At 40.6% G+C, this 17887-nt stretch overlaps 1 protein-coding gene across 9 annotated transcripts in view; it reads left to right on the plus strand.

The window, feature by feature from the left end:
- RMI1 (RecQ mediated genome instability 1) overlaps positions 1-17887 on the plus strand; it is a 160244-nt gene that overhangs the window by 104794 nt on the left and 37563 nt on the right. For 5 of the 9 annotated variants that reach the window (XR_007518713.1, XR_007518711.1, XR_007518712.1 and 2 more), the window contains one exon: positions 7873-13911. Coding sequence is in view for 1 of the 9 variants with exons in the window: in XM_049896412.1 (XP_049752369.1) it covers positions 6399-6560 (162 nt within the window). In the remaining 8 variants the exon portion in view is untranslated. The other 4 variants (XR_007518710.1, XR_007518716.1, XR_007518714.1 and 1 more) reach the window with 4 other exon arrangements.

Raw genomic sequence — 17887 nt, forward strand, 5'->3', positions numbered from 1 at the left:
TTGAAGCATTTCACGACATGGACGAATCTGGAGGGCATTATGCTGAGTGAAATAATTCAATCACAAAAGGGCAAATATTGTATGAGACTACTACTATAAAAACTCTTGAAAATGTCTACACACAAAAAGAAACAATCTTTGATGGTTACAAGGGAGGGGAGGGGTGAGTGTGGAAAAATACTAAATGGACAATAGGTAAGTGGTAACTTTGGTGAAGGGTAAGACAGTATACAATACTGGGGAAGCCAGCACAACTTGTCCAAGTCAAGGTCATGGAAGCTCGGTAGATACATCCATACTCCCTGAGGGACTGAATTACTGGGCTGAGGGCTGTGGAAACGATGGTCTTGGGGAACATCTAGCTCAATTGGCATAACATTGTTTATAAAGAAAATGTTCTGCATTCTACTTTGGTGAGTATCGTCTGGGGGCTTAAAAACCTGTGAGCAGCCATCTAAGATACTCCACTGGTCTCACCACTTCGGGAGCAAGGGGGAATGAAGAAAACTAAAGACAGAAGGGAAAAATCAATCCAAAGGACTAATAGACTGCATCTACCATGGCCTTCACCAGACTGAGTCCAGTACAACTAGGTGGTGCCCAGCTACCACCATTGACTGCTCTGACGGGGATCATCATAGAGGGTCTTGGACAGAGCTGGAGAAAAATGTAGAAAAAAATTCTAACTCACAAAAAAAGGCCAGACTTACTGGCCTGACAGAGCCTGGAGGAACCTGAGAGTTTGGCCCTCAGACACCCTTTTATCTCAGTAATGGAGTCACTCCTAATGTTCAACTTGCAGCCAAAGATTAGAGTGGCCCATAAAACAAAACGAGACTAAAAGGTCACACCAGCCCAGGGCGAGGACTAGAAGGCAAGAGGGGCCAGGAAAGCTGGTAATAGGGAACCCGAGGTCGAGAAGGAAGAGTGTTGACATGTCATGGGGTTGCTAACCAACATCATAATGCAATATGTGTACTAACTGTTTAATGAGAAGCCAGTTTGTTCTGTAAACCATCGCCTAAAGTACAACTAAAAACAAAAAAAAAGTACTGTGGCTTGGGTCAGGTGCACCTTAGTCCTCAAAGTGACACCTTTGCTTTTTAATCCTTTAAAGAGGTCTTTTGCAAAGATTTCCTACTGCAGTATGTTGTTTGATTTCTTCCTTTTAAAAAATTTTTATATCTTTTTTTTTTGCTAATCAGAGGTGACTTCATTACTGAGCTTAAAGGGTATCTGGGGGCCATACTCTCAGAGTTTCTCCAGTCCCTGTCAGGTAAGTCTGGTCTTTCTTTCTGAGTTAGAATTTTGTTCTACACTTTTCTCCAGCTTTGTCTGAGATCCTCTATTGTGATTCCTGTCAGAGCAGTCAGTGGTGATAGCCGGACACCATCTAGTTGTACTGAACTCAGTCTAGTGGAGGCTGTGGTAGTTGTGGTCCATTAGTCCTTTGGACTAATCTTTCCCTTGTGTCTATAGTTTTGTTCATTCTCCCTTGCTCCTGAAGGGGTGAGACCAGTGGAGTATCTTAGATGGTCGCTCACAGCAAGCCATGGTATTTTCAATCACCTCATATGCATGAGATAACTGAACAATGAATAAGGAAAAAAAAAAAAAAGAAACGTTGCCTGATCCTGCACCATCTTCATAATCGTTGGCACGCTTCCGTTCATTGTTGCTATTATGTAGTGCCTTCCAACCTAGGAGGCTCATCTTCCAATACTATATGGGACAATACTCTGTTTTGATCTGTAGGGTTTTTTTTTAATATCTTATTGTGTTTTAGGTGAAAGTTTACACAGCAAATTAGGTTACCATCTAACAGCTTTGATACAAATTGTTCTGTGACAACGGTTACAATTTTTACAATTTGTCAGCATTCTCATTATTTTCATTCTGTTTTTTTCTGTTTTCATTGATCTAGCTTCCCTGCCCCTCCTTGCCTTCACATCTTTGCTTTTGGGTAAATGTTGACCATTTGGTCTCATATAGTTGATTGTTTAAGGGAGCACATTACTCATGGGCGATAATGTTTATTTTATAAGCAAATCCACTACTTGGCTGAAAGGTGATCTCTGGAAGTGGCTTCAGTTCCAAGTTCAAAGTGTATGTTAGGGTGATAGTCTCAGGGGTTCAGTCCAGTAAGTCTGGCCTTCTGTAGGAATTTGAGTTTTGTTCTGCATTTTCCTCCCATTCTACCTGGGAACTTTCATTGTGTCCCTGGTCAGAATGGTTGGTAGTGGTAGTCAGGTACCATCTAGTTCTGATCTCAAGCTACAGGAGGCCATGGTTCATGTGGGCTTTTAGTCCTATGGATTATTTTCTGATTCGAGACCAATATTTGTATCTTAGATGGCTGCTTGCAAGCTTTTAAGACCCCAGATGCTACTCACCAAACTAGGATGTAGAACATTATCTTTATGAACTATGTTATGCCAACTGACTGAATTGTCCCATGAGACTATGGTCCTAAGCCTTCTAACCCAGTAAACCAATCCCTGAGGTGTTTGGATATGTCTAAGAAGTCTCCATAACTTTGTTATATATATGAATATATATGCAGCATGCTCAAACGTGTACATACATGTGCCTTATATATACCTATCCATGCATGCACATGTACTCAAATATGCCTTCATATACACATATATGCATACATATATATCTGTGTAATCCCATTCATATTTTTTGGTTGTTATTACTGTTGTTGCAAAATTGTATATGTTATAGCATTTACCAGAATTGTCCCTTATTCTTGTTTACTTCTTAGTGTCTTCATTTGCCTTGGCCAAGTTGTGCAGACTTCACCCATATTGGGTATTGCCTTTTCCATCACCAAAAATAACAAGTGTTAACCATCTAGAAAGTAATTCCCCTTTCCCTCCCCCTTCCATCCCTGGTAAGCATCAAAGAACGTTGCTTTCTGTGTGTATACCTATTCTTGACTTTTTATAAATATGAGACCATACAATATTTGTCTTTTTATGATTGACTGGGCTATCTCACTCAGCGTAATGTCCTCCAGATTCATCCATGTTATAACATGTTTTGTGGACTTCTCATTATTCTTTATAAAAAAGCAAAACCTGTTGCCGTCAAATTGACTCTGACTTACAGAGACCCTATAGGGCAGAGTAGAACTGCCCCATAGGGTTTCCAAGGAGTGGCTGGTGGATTTGAGCTGCGAGCCTGTTGGTTACAGCCGAGCTCTTAACTACTTTACAGTTGGATAGTATTCCACAATGTGTATGTATCACAACTTGTTTATCCATCCATCTGTTGATGGGCACTTAGGTTGTTTACATCTTTTTGCTATTGTGAAAACCATATTTTTACATGCAATATATGTTTTTTGCTAACCACACAACTCCCCCCCCACACTATTTTTGTAACTGAGCTATGCTGTGTGTTATATGTGTGGGAGCATTATTTATGTGGGCACATTATTTGCAAAAAAAAGTATGGTAATGCTGCAGTGAACGTGGGTGTGCATGTGTCTTTTCGTGTCACTGTTCTTGTATTTCTAGGATGTATATTTAGAAGTGGGATTGCTGGGTCATAAGGTAATTCTATTTCTAGCTTTTTGAGGAAGCACCATACTGTTTTCTGTAGTGGTTGTACCATTTTACAATACCACCAGCAGTTTACAAGAGTTCCAATCTCTCCACAACCTCGCCAGCATTTGTTCTTTTGTGTTTTTTTGATTAGTGCCATTTTTGCAGGGGTGAGACGGAATCTTGTTACAGTTTTGATTTGTATCTCTCTAAATTTGGAGCCCTGGTGGTGCGGCGGTTAAGACCTCGGCTACTAACTAAAAGGTCAGCAGGTCGAATCCACTACCCACTCCTTGGAAACCCTATGGGGCAGTTTTACTTTGTCCTATAGAGTCGCTATGAGTAAGAATTGACTTGACCACAACGTGCTTGGTTTTTAATGGCTAATGATCATGAGCATCTTTTCATGTGTTTATTAGCCACCTGAATGTCCTCTTTGGTGAAGAGTGTATTCATGTCTGTTACAGATTGAATTGTATCCCCCCCAAAATGTGTATCAACGGCTAGGCCATGATTTCTAGTATTGTGCGATTGTTCCTCATTTTGTGATCTGATTTGATTTTCCTATGTGTAAATTCTATCTCTATGATGTTAATGAGGTGAACTAGCAGCAGTTATGTTATTGAGGCAGGACTCAATCTACAAGATTAGGCTGTGTCTTAAATCAGTCTGTTTTGAGATATAAGAGACAGAAGTGAGCAGAGAGACATTGAGACCTCATATCCCCAAGAAACAAGAGCCAGGAGAATAGCACGTCCTTTGGACCTGGGGTCCCTGTGCTGAGAAGTTCCTCAAACAGGGGAGACTGAAGACAAGGACCTTCCTCCAGAGCCAACAGAGAGAGAAAGTCTTCCTCTGGAGCTGGCACCCTGAATTTGGACTTCTAGCCTCCTAGACTATGAGAGAATAAATTTCTCTTTGTTAAAGCCATCCAATTGTGGTATTTCTGTTATAGCAGCACTAGATAACCAAGGCAATGTCCTTTGTCCATTTTTTGATTGGATTGTCTTTTTGTTGTTGAGTTGTTGAAGTTTTCTATATATTTTAGATATATCATTATTATATATGTATTTTTTTTACTTTCTTGGTAAAGTCTTTTGATGAGCATTAGTCTTTAATGTTTAGGACTCCCAGTTAGCTAGTTTATCTCCTATTGTCATGCAATTTGAATTATGTTTGAGCCATAGGGTTTTAACTAGCTAATTTGAGGAAGTAGATCACCAGACCTTTCTTCCTAGTCTCTCATAGTTTGGAAGCTCTGCTGAAACCTGTCTACTATGGGTGGCACTGCTGGCATTTGGAATACCAGTGGTAGAGCTTCTAGCATCATAGCAACATGAAAGCCACTACAGTATGACAAACTGACAGATGGGTGGTGGATTTAATGACTTATCAGTGGTAATGATCCAGTTTAAAGTAGTTATGAGTATTTCAGGGGGTCTGAAGTTTTCCTCAAGGGGTAGATATTGTGTCCCTCGAACTGACAATATACACATTTTTATTCCTGAATGTGTCTACACTGTTACAGCATGCAGCTATTTCTTAACTATCTGTGTAAGAGGCACCGACAAAATGAATAATTTGAAAATATTTGACATTGGAATGCACGATACAATTTTTTTCTCCCAGACATTCATTTTACTAATCACATTTGGTTTGGACTTTGTCTTAGGCTGGGTTCTGTAGAGAAACAAAATCAGTAAAGTGTATAAATATATATATACAGAGAGATTTATATCAAGGAAATGGCACATGAGGTTGTAGGGGCTGGAACATCCCAAGTGCGTGGGTCAGGCTGGAGGCTTCTCCTGATTCATATGGCCACAGAGCTTGGCAAACCCAAGATCAGCAGATCAGACAGCAGGGGTCTTGCTCATAGGCTGCAATGACCAACGAATCCCAAGATCAGCATGGCAGGTAAGCTGCTAGCTCAAGTCTCAATAACTGGAGGTCAGATGAACAGGAGCCAGGTGCAGAATCCGGAGCGAGCGGAAGCCAGAAAGTCCACTTGTATTGGATGCAGGCCACACCCCCAAGGAAACTCCCTTTCAACTGATTGGCTACTCACAGCAGATCCTATCATGGAGGTGATCACATTATATCAAATCTCATCATGGATGTGATCATATCATCATAGGACTGCCAAACTATATCATAACTGCCAAACCACTGAGAATCATGGCCCAGCCAAGTTGATATGCAACCTTAAAGATCACAGACTTGTATTACCAAATACTTGCCTGAAGTATATACATCAAGCTGCTTCTAAGAAGAGGCAATCTAGAAACAATTGGGAGGCAGACAGAAGCCAAAGGGAAATAAAAATTTCCAGAACGGGAGACTCAAGTTTAGTCAGTTATTTATTTATACCTTGTTATAGTCCTAAAAGGAGCCTTGGTGGCGCAGTGATTTAGCATTTTCTGCCAGCAGTTCAAACCCATGAGCCGCTCTGTGGGAGAAAGATGTGAAAGTTTGGTTCCATAAAGATTTACAGACTTGGAAACCATATGGGCAGTTCTACTCTGTCTTACAGGTTTGCTATCAGTCAGGATTGACTCCACGGCAATGAGTTTGGTTTTGGTTTACATTCCTAAGAAGATTTTGAAGTTAAACAATAGCTGTGGTTGCAAACTGAGAGCATAATGCCCTTTGAGGCCCAAAAGGAGGATTCCAGCTTCTTGCCCAGAGAAGCATTTTGCTGTCTGGTAACAACAATAATCATTCTTGGATCCATGGGATCCACCATGTATCAAGTACTGTACTCAGTACTTGCCATGGTTTATCTCATTTAATCCTCACATCATACCCATAAGATAGAAGTAACTTGCTGTTTCCATTTTGCAGATGAGGCTCAGAGAGGTTGATTACCCTGCCCAAAGTCACACAGCTCGTATGTGGCAGAAGCATCACTTGGTTGGCCCTGATACCTGCATTTCCAACACCTTCACTCTACTGCTTTTGATTTTGTTGATGAAGATAAGCTATGTAGCTATGACTTCTTTCTAGAAAAACAGCTGGACTTTTAAAATGTGGATCCCAGAGCCAGAATCGTTGTCTAAGTTGTGTGTGAAAAAATCTGGTCTTGTTAATGGTGTCAAGTTATCCTGCTTGAGGAGGAGGATGTATTCATCTTACTGGGACAGTTTGGAGAAAACAAATGAACCCTCAAGCCTTAGATGATTTCCCAGACCACACTGGTTTTCCAGACAAGTACAAAATCTTTATATCCACATGAACTTGACTTGATGAAAGGACCTGGCTGTGGAACACCTCACCAGAGTGACACCTTCCCATTGGCCCTGGCATTCCTTGCCTTGTATTAGCTCCTGTTAAAGGATCCCTCAAACATAGGCTTTCAGTCAGCCATGGTCTGCGCCTCAGCCTCCAGGTGGGAAGTCCCACTCTGTGGTCCTTACAATCCACCCTACAGCAGAGGCTCTGCTGTCCAGGTGGTAGCCACCTTGTCATTGTCCCTCCACTTCACACTCTGGACTTAGCTGCCACTCACCCTCTCCAATCACAGTTATTTTTTGCTGAGAACTCACTTGTGTTTGACCTCATCTGTGACCTTTGGAGCAATCTTAATTTCAATGCACAATCTCAGAGGAAAATTCCAGAATGCAAGTTCTTTACCTACATGTATTTATCCATCCTGCTGCCCCATCCCTCTTCAATCCTCTGTATCTTAATGCAGTCAGTGAAAAAAATCAATAAATACCAAGTTTTAGTTTAGAGCATCTAACTTCAGTGCTTCCTACAGTGGTGAAGTTCTTAACAGTTACTCAGAACCACTGGAGTCATATGCAGTTTTGTTTTTTAATGGGATTTAAAAAAAACAAAAAACAAACCTCCAGTAACACAAATCTTCATAAGCACACACTCTCCCACCCTGTGGAAATTACTTTGCAAAAATGATGCCTACGACCTAAATCAAGTCAGCTCAAATCACTGCTGTGTGAAGCAGAGACTTAACGCTTGTGTTGAGTTACTTATTTAAAACCCGTTTTCAGCCCAAGACTGGCATGCCAAATTGCTTTTTAAACACACTTGTTAAACCACCAAGAATATTGTTGACTGTATTTAAAGTGTCTTTGCTTGGGCTGCTGTCATTAAAAGACAAGGTTGGCATTTTTCTCTCGAACCTCCAACTTGATGGTTTTAATATCTAAGCTATTACAATTACACTAAGAAGAACTGTGACAGAGAAGTCTTTTAGCAAAGCAATTTAAGAAAACAACGAAAATAAAAGGGTAAACCATTTAACTTTCAAATAATGAACCCTCCAAGGACTTTCTTCTGTTTTTGTGATATTGTACAGAGTTGTTTGAAGCTGAACAAGATGATGCATTTGAGATTGACTTTTTGTGGAATCTGCTTCTGAATTCAACCCTGAAGAGAATGCTTCGACTTCAAGTGAGGTGTTGATGAATTACTGAGGCAATTTCAATTGGAGGTAAAACATCCTAAATTCTCTTTCATTATTACTTTTTTAGAGGCCAAGAGCAACTCCTCTGGGGGAAAAAACAAAATAAAACCGACTTACTTGGCTTCATTAAAAAATACTGCTTTGATCTTCTTCCCATTGCCAAAGTCCAAGGACCCTACAAACATTCATCATTCATTCAACAAACATTTATGAGTCACCTACTGTATTCCAAGAGGTAACGTTTGTGGTTCAGTGGTAGAATTCTCCCCTTCTATGCAGAGACCTGGGTTCTATTCCCAGCCAATGTACCTCATGCGCAGCTACCACCCATCTGTCAGTGGAGGCTTGCATGTGGTTATGATGCTGAACAAGTTTTAGGGAGCTTCCAGACTAAGGAAGACTAGGAAGAAAGACCTGGCGATCTATTTCCAAAAATCAGCCAGTAAAAATCCTATGGATCACAAAGGTCTGATCCATAACCGATTAGGAGGGTAGTGCAGGAATGGTCAGCATTTTGTTCTCTTGTGCATGGGGTTGCCATGAGTCTGGGCCCACCTCCTTGGCAGCTAACAACAACAGCAATATGCCAGACACTGGGAAGATAGGGATCGTACCCCAGGAAGATACATTCCCAGGAGCTTTTCTGTACCAGTCTGATGATAATTTACCTGGGAAAACTCTGGCTGAGACAAAAATGTTTTAGGAGAGCTGTCAAAGAAATAACAGTATGGAATTTCTTTTCTTTTTTGTTCCATGTTTTCAAATGGATTCTGCTTGAAGATGCTTTCCCATTTCTTTTTGGTAAGATATCCAATAAAGGAGCCCCTGCTGTTTCCAGAGAACCTGCCTGCTTCTCGTTGTTGAAAAGTCTGGACGAATTAAAAGCCCTGTGCAAAGCTAGGACTATTGGTGACAAGCACTGTGTTATTTGTGATAGAGGAAGAACGCTATTTTTTCCAACTCTGGGAAGATGTGCATTTATTAGGGTGTTTATCAAATAATTCAGTTTTCCAGTACATTACCAGGAATTAGTGAGATTGGTTATGAACTTAATTACGCTCTTCTAAAAAAATGTTTTTAGTCTACTCTCAAACATTTTGAAGTGGGCCTTTATTAGAGTTACCAAATTGTATGAAGCGCACTGCTTTCATCACGGAAGGGTCACAGGTGGAATGTAGCGGGGCTGAAATGAAGAGTAATGGAAAAATCCACTACTTGTGCTTTCTGTTTAAATGTCATGGCCGGGTAAATGGATTTCTCTACTTCCTAGGACTCGACTTCTACTACATTAGCCTGGCAGCAATTAGAGACGAGAGGTTGCTCTGCAAATTGGCTCAGTGAACCACAGAGTTCATCTTTTTATTGTGCAGAACAGAAAAAATTGCTTCTAATCAATCCACTTCAACTTTTAGTCTAAAAATTAGTTGCCATCCCATCAGCCGAAAGTACTTAGGAAATATTCTTTTTAAATTAACCAAAGGGAGGAGGTATTTGTATCAATAAGCCAATTATGATTATGGGGCACGGCCTTAGTACCAAGCAATAATAAGACTGCATTATTATTGAGGCGTCCTTGCCAAATTGATTCATGCTTTTAGGATAACTAATCTAAATATAATTGGACTCTTATTAATTAAATCAGGAACGTACCACTTTGTGATCATAATGCTCAAAAGACATCAGTCTTCCTCCCAAATAGAAAATTATTAATTTTGAACTTTTTGTAATCTTTGCATCTGATTCATACGGTTATCAGTCCCTCTGCTCTGCAACTGCCCTAGGATGTAACCTTTGGGGGTGCTTGTATGCAAGTTTATGGTTCTTTATTTTTTCTAAGCATAGATTAACGAAGAACTAATGTGAGGTACTGGGAAATTTTACTAATTTTTACTTTGCCCATCGGCACACTTAGCGGTTTTAAAAAGTGAACAAAGGAATTGCACTTCTCAGTGAAGTGTAATAATGAATTTGAGATAGTGAAATAGTGAAAACTTGCAAGAGTGACTCCTTTAAGCTACACCCCAGCACAGCTGCTTCATTAGGAAAAAACGGAAGACCAGGATCCAGGGCCACAGGGAAGCAGAGCAAAGAAAGGGCAAGCCAAGGAAGGGTGTGATGGGAAGTTGTTTACGAGGTTCAGGTGGTCAGTTCTGGGAATTGTGATGTTGTAGGCTGAGAAAACTTGGCCTCATTTGAAATGGAAAAGAAACTTCATTTTCAGCTTCAAATCAGGTAAGCATCATCATTGTTTGACTTCTCAAAAGTCAAAGGCTTCTTGTGCAGCAGGAGTCTAAATTTCTGAACAAAAAACATCTTAGCAGAGAACAAAAAATCTGTTGAAATGAAAAAGAAAATTTTATTGTGCTTTAAGTAAAAGTTTACAATTCAAGTCAGTTTCTCATACAAAAATTTATGCACACATTGTTTTGTGACCCTAGTTGCTCACCCTATAATGTGACAGCACACTCATCCTCTCCACCCTGTATTCCCTGTGTCCATTCTACCAGCTCCTGTCCCCCTCTGCCTTTTCATCTTGCCTCTGGACAGGAGCTGCCCACTTAGTCTCATGTAACTACTTGAGCTAAGAAGCACACTCCTCACCGGTATCATTTTAAGTCTTACAGTTCAGTCTAATCTTTGAAGAGTTGGCTTTGGGAATGGTTTTAGTTCTGGATTAACGGAGAGTCCAGGGGCCATGACTTCTGGGGTTCCTCCAGTCTCAGTTAGACTATTAAGTCTGGTCTTATTACTAGAATTTGAGTTCTGCACCCCACTTTTCTCCTGCTCCATCAGGGCCTATGTTCCGTTCCCTGTCAGGACTGTCATTGGTGATAGCTGGGCACCATCTCGTTCTTTTGGTCTTAGGCTGATGAAGTCTTTGGTTTATGTGGCCCTTTCTGTCTCTTGGGCTCATATTTTCCTTGTGTCTTTGGTGTTCTTCATTCTCCTTTGCTCCAGGTGGGACCAGTTGATGCATCTTAGATGGCCACTTGCTAGCTTTAAAGACCCCAGATGCCACTAACCAAAGTGGGATTCAGAACATTTTCTTAATAAACTTTGTTATGCCAATTGACCTGGATGTCTCCTGAAACCCTGGTCACCAGACCCCTGCCCCTGCCACTCTGTCCTTTGAAGTGTTTGGTCATATTCAGGAAACTTCTTAGCTTTTGGTTTAGTCCAGTTGTGCTGACTTCCCCTGTATTGTGCGTCGTTCCCTTCACCTAAAATAATTCTTGTCTACCATCTAGTTAGTGAATACCCCCCTCCCTCCCTTCCCACCCTTGTAACCATCAAAGAATGTTTCCTTCTGTGTTTAAACCTTTTCTCGAGTTCTTATAATAGTGGTCTCATAGAATATTTGTCTTTTTACAACTGATTAATTTCACTCAGCATAATGCCTTCCAGATTCCTCCATGTTATGAGGTGTTTCATGGATTCATCTTTGTTCTTTATCATTGCGTAGTATTCCATTGTGTGAATATACCATAATTTGTTTATCCATTCATCTGTTGTTGGGCACCTAGGCTGTTTCCATCTTTTTGCTATGTAAACAGTGCTGCAATGAACATGGGTGTGCGTATATCTATTTGTGTGAGGGCTCTTATTTCTCTAGGATATATTCCAAGGAGTGGGTTTGCTGGATCATATGGTAGTTCTATTTTTATCTTTGTAAGGAAGTGCCAAATTGATTTCCAAAGTGGTTGTACAATTTCATATTCCCACCAACAGTGTATAAGTGTCCCAGTCTCTCTACAACCTCTCCAGTATTTATTATTTTGTGTTTTTTGGATTAATGCTAGCCTTGTTGGGGCGAGATGGTATCCCATTGTAGTTTTGGTTTGCATTTCTCGAATGGCTAATGATCGTGAGCATTTCCTCAAGTATATGTCAGCCACCTGAATGTCTTCTTTGGTGAAGTGTCTGTTCATTTTCTTTGTCCATTTTTTAATTAACTTGTTTCTCTTTTTCGTTGTTGAGGCTTTGCAGTATCTTGTAGATTTTAGAGACTAGATGCTGATTGGATTTGTTGTAGCCAAAATTTTTTTCCCAGTCTGTAGGTTGTCTTTTTAGTCTTTTGGTGAAGTCTTTGGATGAGCAGAAGTGGTTGATTTTTAGGAGCACCTGGTTATTTAGTTTCTCTTCTGGCATTTGTGCATTGTTAGTAATGTTTTGTATAGTGTTTATGCCAGGTATTAGGGTTCCTAGCATTGTCCCTAGTTTTTCCTCTGTGGTCTTTATTGTTTTAGATTTTATATTTAGGTCTTTGATCCAGTTTGAGTTAGTTTTTTTGTGCATGATGTGAGGTATGGGTCTTGTTTCACTTTTTGCAGATGGATATCCAGTTATGCCAGCACCATTTGTTAAAGAGGCTGTCTTTTCCCCATTTAATTTTTAATGGGCTTTGGGCCTTTGTCAAATATTAGCTGCTCATGAGTGGATGGATTTATGTCTGGATTCTCAATTCTGTTCCGGTGGTCTATGTATCTGTTGTTGTACCAGTACCAGGCTGTTTTGACTACTGTGGTGGTATAATATATTCTAAAATCAGGTAGTATGAGACCTCATACTTTGTTCTTCTTCTTCAGTAATGCTTTACTTATCTGGGCCCTCTTCTCTTTCCATATGAAGTTGGTGATTTGTTTCTCCATCTCATTAAAAAATATTGTGGGAATTTGGATCAGAATTGTATTGTATATATAGATTGCTTTGGGTAGAATAGACATTTCCACAATGTTGAGTCTTCCTATCCATGAGCAAAGTATGTTTTTCCACTTATGTAGGTCTCTTTTGGTTTCTTGCAGTAGTGTCTTGTAGTTTTCTTTGTATAGGTCTTTTATGTCTCTGGTAAGGTTTATTCTCAAGTATTTTATCTTCTTGGGGGCTACTGTAAATGATATTGATTTGGTGATTTCCTCTTAGATGTTGTCTTTGTTGATGTAGGGAATCCAACTGATTTTTGTATGTTTATCTTGTATCCTGATATTTTGCTGAACTCTTCTAGTAGTTCCAGTAGTTTTCTTGTGGATTCTTTAGGGTTTTCTGTGTATAACGTCATGTTATCTGCAAATAGAGATACATTTACTTCTTCCTTACCAATTTGGGTGCCCTTTATTTCTTTTTCTAGCCTAATTGCTCTGGTTAGGATCTCCAGCACAATGTTAAATAAGAGTGGTGATAAAGGGCATTCTTGTCTGGTTCCCGTACTAAAGGGGAATGCTCTCAGATGCTCTCCATTTAGGATGATGTTGGCTGTTGGCTTTGTATAAATGCCCTTTGTTATGTTGAGAAATTTCCCTTCTATTTCCTATTTTGCTGGTAGCTTTGATCATGAACAGGTGTTGAACTTTGTCAAACGCCTTTTCTGCATCAATTGATAAGATCATGTGGTTCTTGACTTTTGTTTTATTTATGTGGTGGATTACATTGATTATTTTTCTAATGTTGAGCCATCCCTGCATACCTGGTATGAATCCCACTTGGTCATGGTGAATTATTTGATATGTTGTTGAATTCTATTGGCTAGAATTTTGTTGAGGATTTTTGCATCTAAGTTCATGAGGGATATAGGTCTGTATTTTTCTTTTTTTTTGTGGTGTCTTTGCCTGGTTTTGGTATCAGGGTTATGCTGGCTTCACAGGATGAATTTGGGAGTATTCCATCCTTTTCTATGCTCTGAAATACCTTTAGTAGTAGTGGTGTTAACTCTCTCTGAAAGTTTGGTAGAATTCTCCATTGAAGCCGTCAGGGCCAGAGTGTTTTTTTGTTGAAGTTTTTAAATTACCTTTTCAATCTCATCTTTTGTTATAGGTTTATTTAGTTGTTCTACCTCTGTTTGTTTAGGTAGGTACTGTATTTCTAGACATTTTTCCATTTCCTCTAGGTTTTCAAATTTGTTAAAGTATAATTTTTCACAGTATTCTTTTAATTTCAGTTGGGTCCGTTGTGGAATTGTCTAATTTCTCATTTGAGTTATTTACTTCCTCTCCTGTTTTTCTCTTGTCATTTTGGCCAATGGTTTATCAATTTTGTTGATCTTTTCAAAGAACCAGCTTTTGGTTTTGTTAAGTCTTTCAATTGTTTTTCTATTCTCTATTTCATTTAATTCTGCTCTAATTTTTATTATGTGCTTTCTTCTGGTGCCTGAGGGCTTCTTTTGCTGCTCTCTTTCTATTTGTTCAAGTTGTAGGGTTAATGCTTTGATTTTAGCCCTTTCTTCTTTTTGGATGTGTGCATTTACTGCTATAAATTGACCTCTGAGCGCTGCTTTTGCTGTGTCCCAAAGGTTCTGGTGGGATGTGTTTTCACTCTTATTTGATTCTGTGAATTTTTTTTATTCCGTCCTTAATTTCTTCTATAACCCAGTAATTTTTGTGGAAGGTATTGTTCAGTTTCCATGTGTTTGATTTTTTTCTTTGCTTTTTCTGTTATTGATTTCTACTTTTATGGCTTTACGATCAGAAAAGATGCTTTGTAATGAAATGAAATTTTTTTTTGATGAGTTCTAATTCTTCCCATTGGCTGAACCAAAAGCATCTTAATTTAGAAGAAAAGAAAAAAAGTTCTTTAAAAGAGAAAACACACTTCTTTTAGTTGAATGTTGTTTACACGAGGGGTAATGAGGTGATATTTGCAGATTATGTCATGTCTTATTTAGTGTAGAGGTTGAAACTCTAGGCCTCATTTCAAAAGAAGCCTCTTAATCTTTATAAAAAAGTAATAGAACTCTGTCAGAGGGGCCTCCCCTTTTGTGCTCTCTCTCCCAGCTCCCCACCTGCCCCCAAACAAGGGCTACTTGTGCACTCCTTTATGTCTGCAGAGAGAGAGGAAAGGGCAGCTGGCTTTTGCTTTGATTTGAGCTTGCTCTCCATTACTCTTTCTCAGTTCCCCTTTCATTACCAGGGCCACATATGTTATTAACACTCAAGAAAGCTTCCTACCTCTTGCAAGTTAAGAGAGTGAAGTGGACATTGTGCATAGGGTGCGTTTGAGAGGGCCTGAACCAGGCATCCTATTGTTTTGGCCCACCACCCCCACTTGAGGGACCTCAATAGAAAATCCAACAGCTAGAACTCAGGAAAAAGAAGGAAGGGGAAAAGGACCAGTGAAGGACTCTGAAATGCAGTACTTTATGTGGACTCAGGACTCTTGGGTAACTTCATCCCTATGAAGGGAGGACTGCCTAGAGGATTTTTATCTGGTAGTCCTGCTACTTGCTGTGAAACTTAAATGTTAGCTCCTGGCTTTCCCTGATGTCAAGGCTTGTTTATGCATTTACATCTTTGATTTTAGTCCCAAGTCACAACCTTTCAAGGTCTGTGTTCCCTCATTCCTAAAGTAAGGAGGTTGGCTAAGTGGATGACCTGGGGTCACCCAGTGCTAGTATTTCATGAAATAATCTTGCAAATCTCCCCCACTTTCTTTTTTTATCAGACATATTCCTGAAAACACGAGGTGTGGATAATCAGGCATGAGAAGAAGATTCCAAATCAATATGGAACACAATAGTACTTTTTTTTTTTTTTTCTTTTTAAATCTTCTCTTTTTAAGCCTGTGCCTACACAGGGTTCAAGTTTTATTTGGACTCAAGTCAGAACTGCCCAAAGACCTGGTTAGCTCTCATTAAACAGTTCAGGGAAAAGTAATCCCCAGGGCAAGGATGTACCGGGCATGTTCATAAACAAGCCCAGTTCCCCACATTAAGAAATGAGTGTTCATGCTCATATCCTTATTTGAAAATTTTTTTGCTGGGAAGTCAGGGGCTATCGGAAGCCCCCGTACAAAAATGTGCAAAATATAAAAGAAAATTTCTGCGCTGTTAATCTTCTAAGAGAAATATCCTTCCTTCTCTCCCTTCCTCCTTTCTTACTCCTTCCCTTCCTCCCTTGATCACTTCCTACCTTCTTCCTCCCTCCCTTCTTTCCTTTCTCCCTGCTTCTTTCTTCCCTCCCTTCCTGCTTCTTTCTTCCCTCCCTTCCTCTCCTTCCTCACTCCCTTCTTTCTCTCTGCCCCCTTCTCCCTTCTTCCTTCTTACTTCCTTTCTTCCTCCCTCCTTTTCTCCCTCCCTTCTTCCTCCTTCTCTCCCTTCCTCCCTCCTTCTTCCCTCTTTTTCTTCCTCCTCTCCTCCATTCTTCCTCTGTCTCCTGCCTCTCTTCCATCTTCCTCCTTCCTTCCTTTCTTCCCTTCTCTCTCCCTTCCTTTTTCTTCCCTACCTCCCTTCTTCCATCCTCCCACCCTTCCTCCCTTCCTCCTTGTGCTTCGCTGCTTACCTCCATTCTTTCTCTCTTCCTCCTTTCCTCCTCCCTCCTTCCTTTCTTCTTATCTCCCTTCCTCTCCATCTTTTCTCCTTCCCTTCTTTCCTCACTTCTTTCTCCCTTCTTCCTCCCTTCCTCCTGCCTTCCTTCCCTCTTTCCATAATCTCTGGCAGCAAATTTTTATGCATCTGTAGAGATCTGATCATTGGGAAAAGAGCATGATAATTTCTTGGGAATTAACCCCCCCCCCATTTTTTTTGTTCTGTATTTCTCTTCGTCGAATTAAAAAATAATAAAATTATTGTCTTGGCCCTCATTTCACTCTCATTTGGTCAAGAGGGAGTTAAAGTGGGGGAGGGCGGGCGGTTGGTTATTTACAGGTTACCACACAGTGGACAGAAACTTCACGGGCCAAATTGAAAGTGGCCCTTGGCTGGCACGATTTGTAAACCTTTATATAGAGAGGAAGCGCTCTGAACTGGGAAATCGTGATATTGAGCTTGAGTCCCAAACCGCGCGCGGCACCCCCCCACCCCGCACCCCCACCCCCACCCCCACCCGCACCCGCACCCCCACCCGGGGCAGGGGCTGTGTAAACGAGGAAGACTAGAGGAATGGAGACAGTCTGTAAGCTTGGAAACCCACTGCCCCTGGAAGTCATTGAGATCGTGCTGCTCCGTTTCGGGCTCCTTAGGTCGCCTAGTTGGAGCGCTCCTGTCTCCAGCGGTTTCTGATGGTCCGCGTGCCTTTTCTGCCTGGACAGAGACCAGCTTCCTCTGAGCAGACCCAGGGCTGGCACTTTCCACGGCGATGTTTACCTACCCCGGCCCAGAAGGCTGTGCTCCAGGCAAGACATTCACGATGGGGACCCTATGCCATCATCCCTGCGCAGTGTTCTTGCCGGGGACGAGGAGAAGGAGGACGCAGAAGCGTCCCTTCCCGCCCGGACTCGCTTCCTGAGCACGACCCCTGAGAGGCCCGACCCGGAGTGAATCCGAGCGGTTGGAAAGCACTGAACCAGTCATTTAACCGACATTTAACCAGTCCTTCTCCATAAGTTAAAAAAGAGAAATGCTTTTATAAATGTAATGAGGACGGGAAATGGAGCTAGGTTAGGGCGACCGGGAGGAAGAGAACAGTGCTTTTTGAGGAAGCCATGAGAACCCGAGGTTTATGGATAAACGGTCTTTGAGCGCTTTTCTGGAAAGCGATTGAGAGCCTTCCTCCCCTTTCTGTTTTTATACTTCCAGTTTTAGATTGTGTGTGTGTGGTTTTAGATGAGGGACATTCCTTTTTAAAAAACCCACATAAACAATGTAACTATAAAATATATATAGGGTTCATTAAATAATCTGGTAAAGTTTTTCAGATTTTGTGATGGCAACAGTTGCAGGATTTTGACCTCACATTTCAAAATGCTGTAATACTCCTTGGGAGGTGGTTTTACTTTTGCAAAAATTCCCGTTTTCATTTGGTAGGAAATTTGTCAGGGTTTATGAAGAAGCCTATGATAAGGATGGAGAATTCTGATGTGTTCTTAGTAGTATGAAACCATTCTATTATATGCTTGGAACCAGAGAAAATTAATATGTTTTGTATAAATAAATAACATTTTAGAATTAATTCCAGGAAATTAGGGCTAAGGGTGGCCTTTG

Source organism: Elephas maximus, chromosome 9, assembly GCF_024166365.1.
Source record: "Elephas maximus indicus isolate mEleMax1 chromosome 9, mEleMax1 primary haplotype, whole genome shotgun sequence".
NCBI lineage: Eukaryota > Metazoa > Chordata > Mammalia > Proboscidea > Elephantidae > Elephas > Elephas maximus.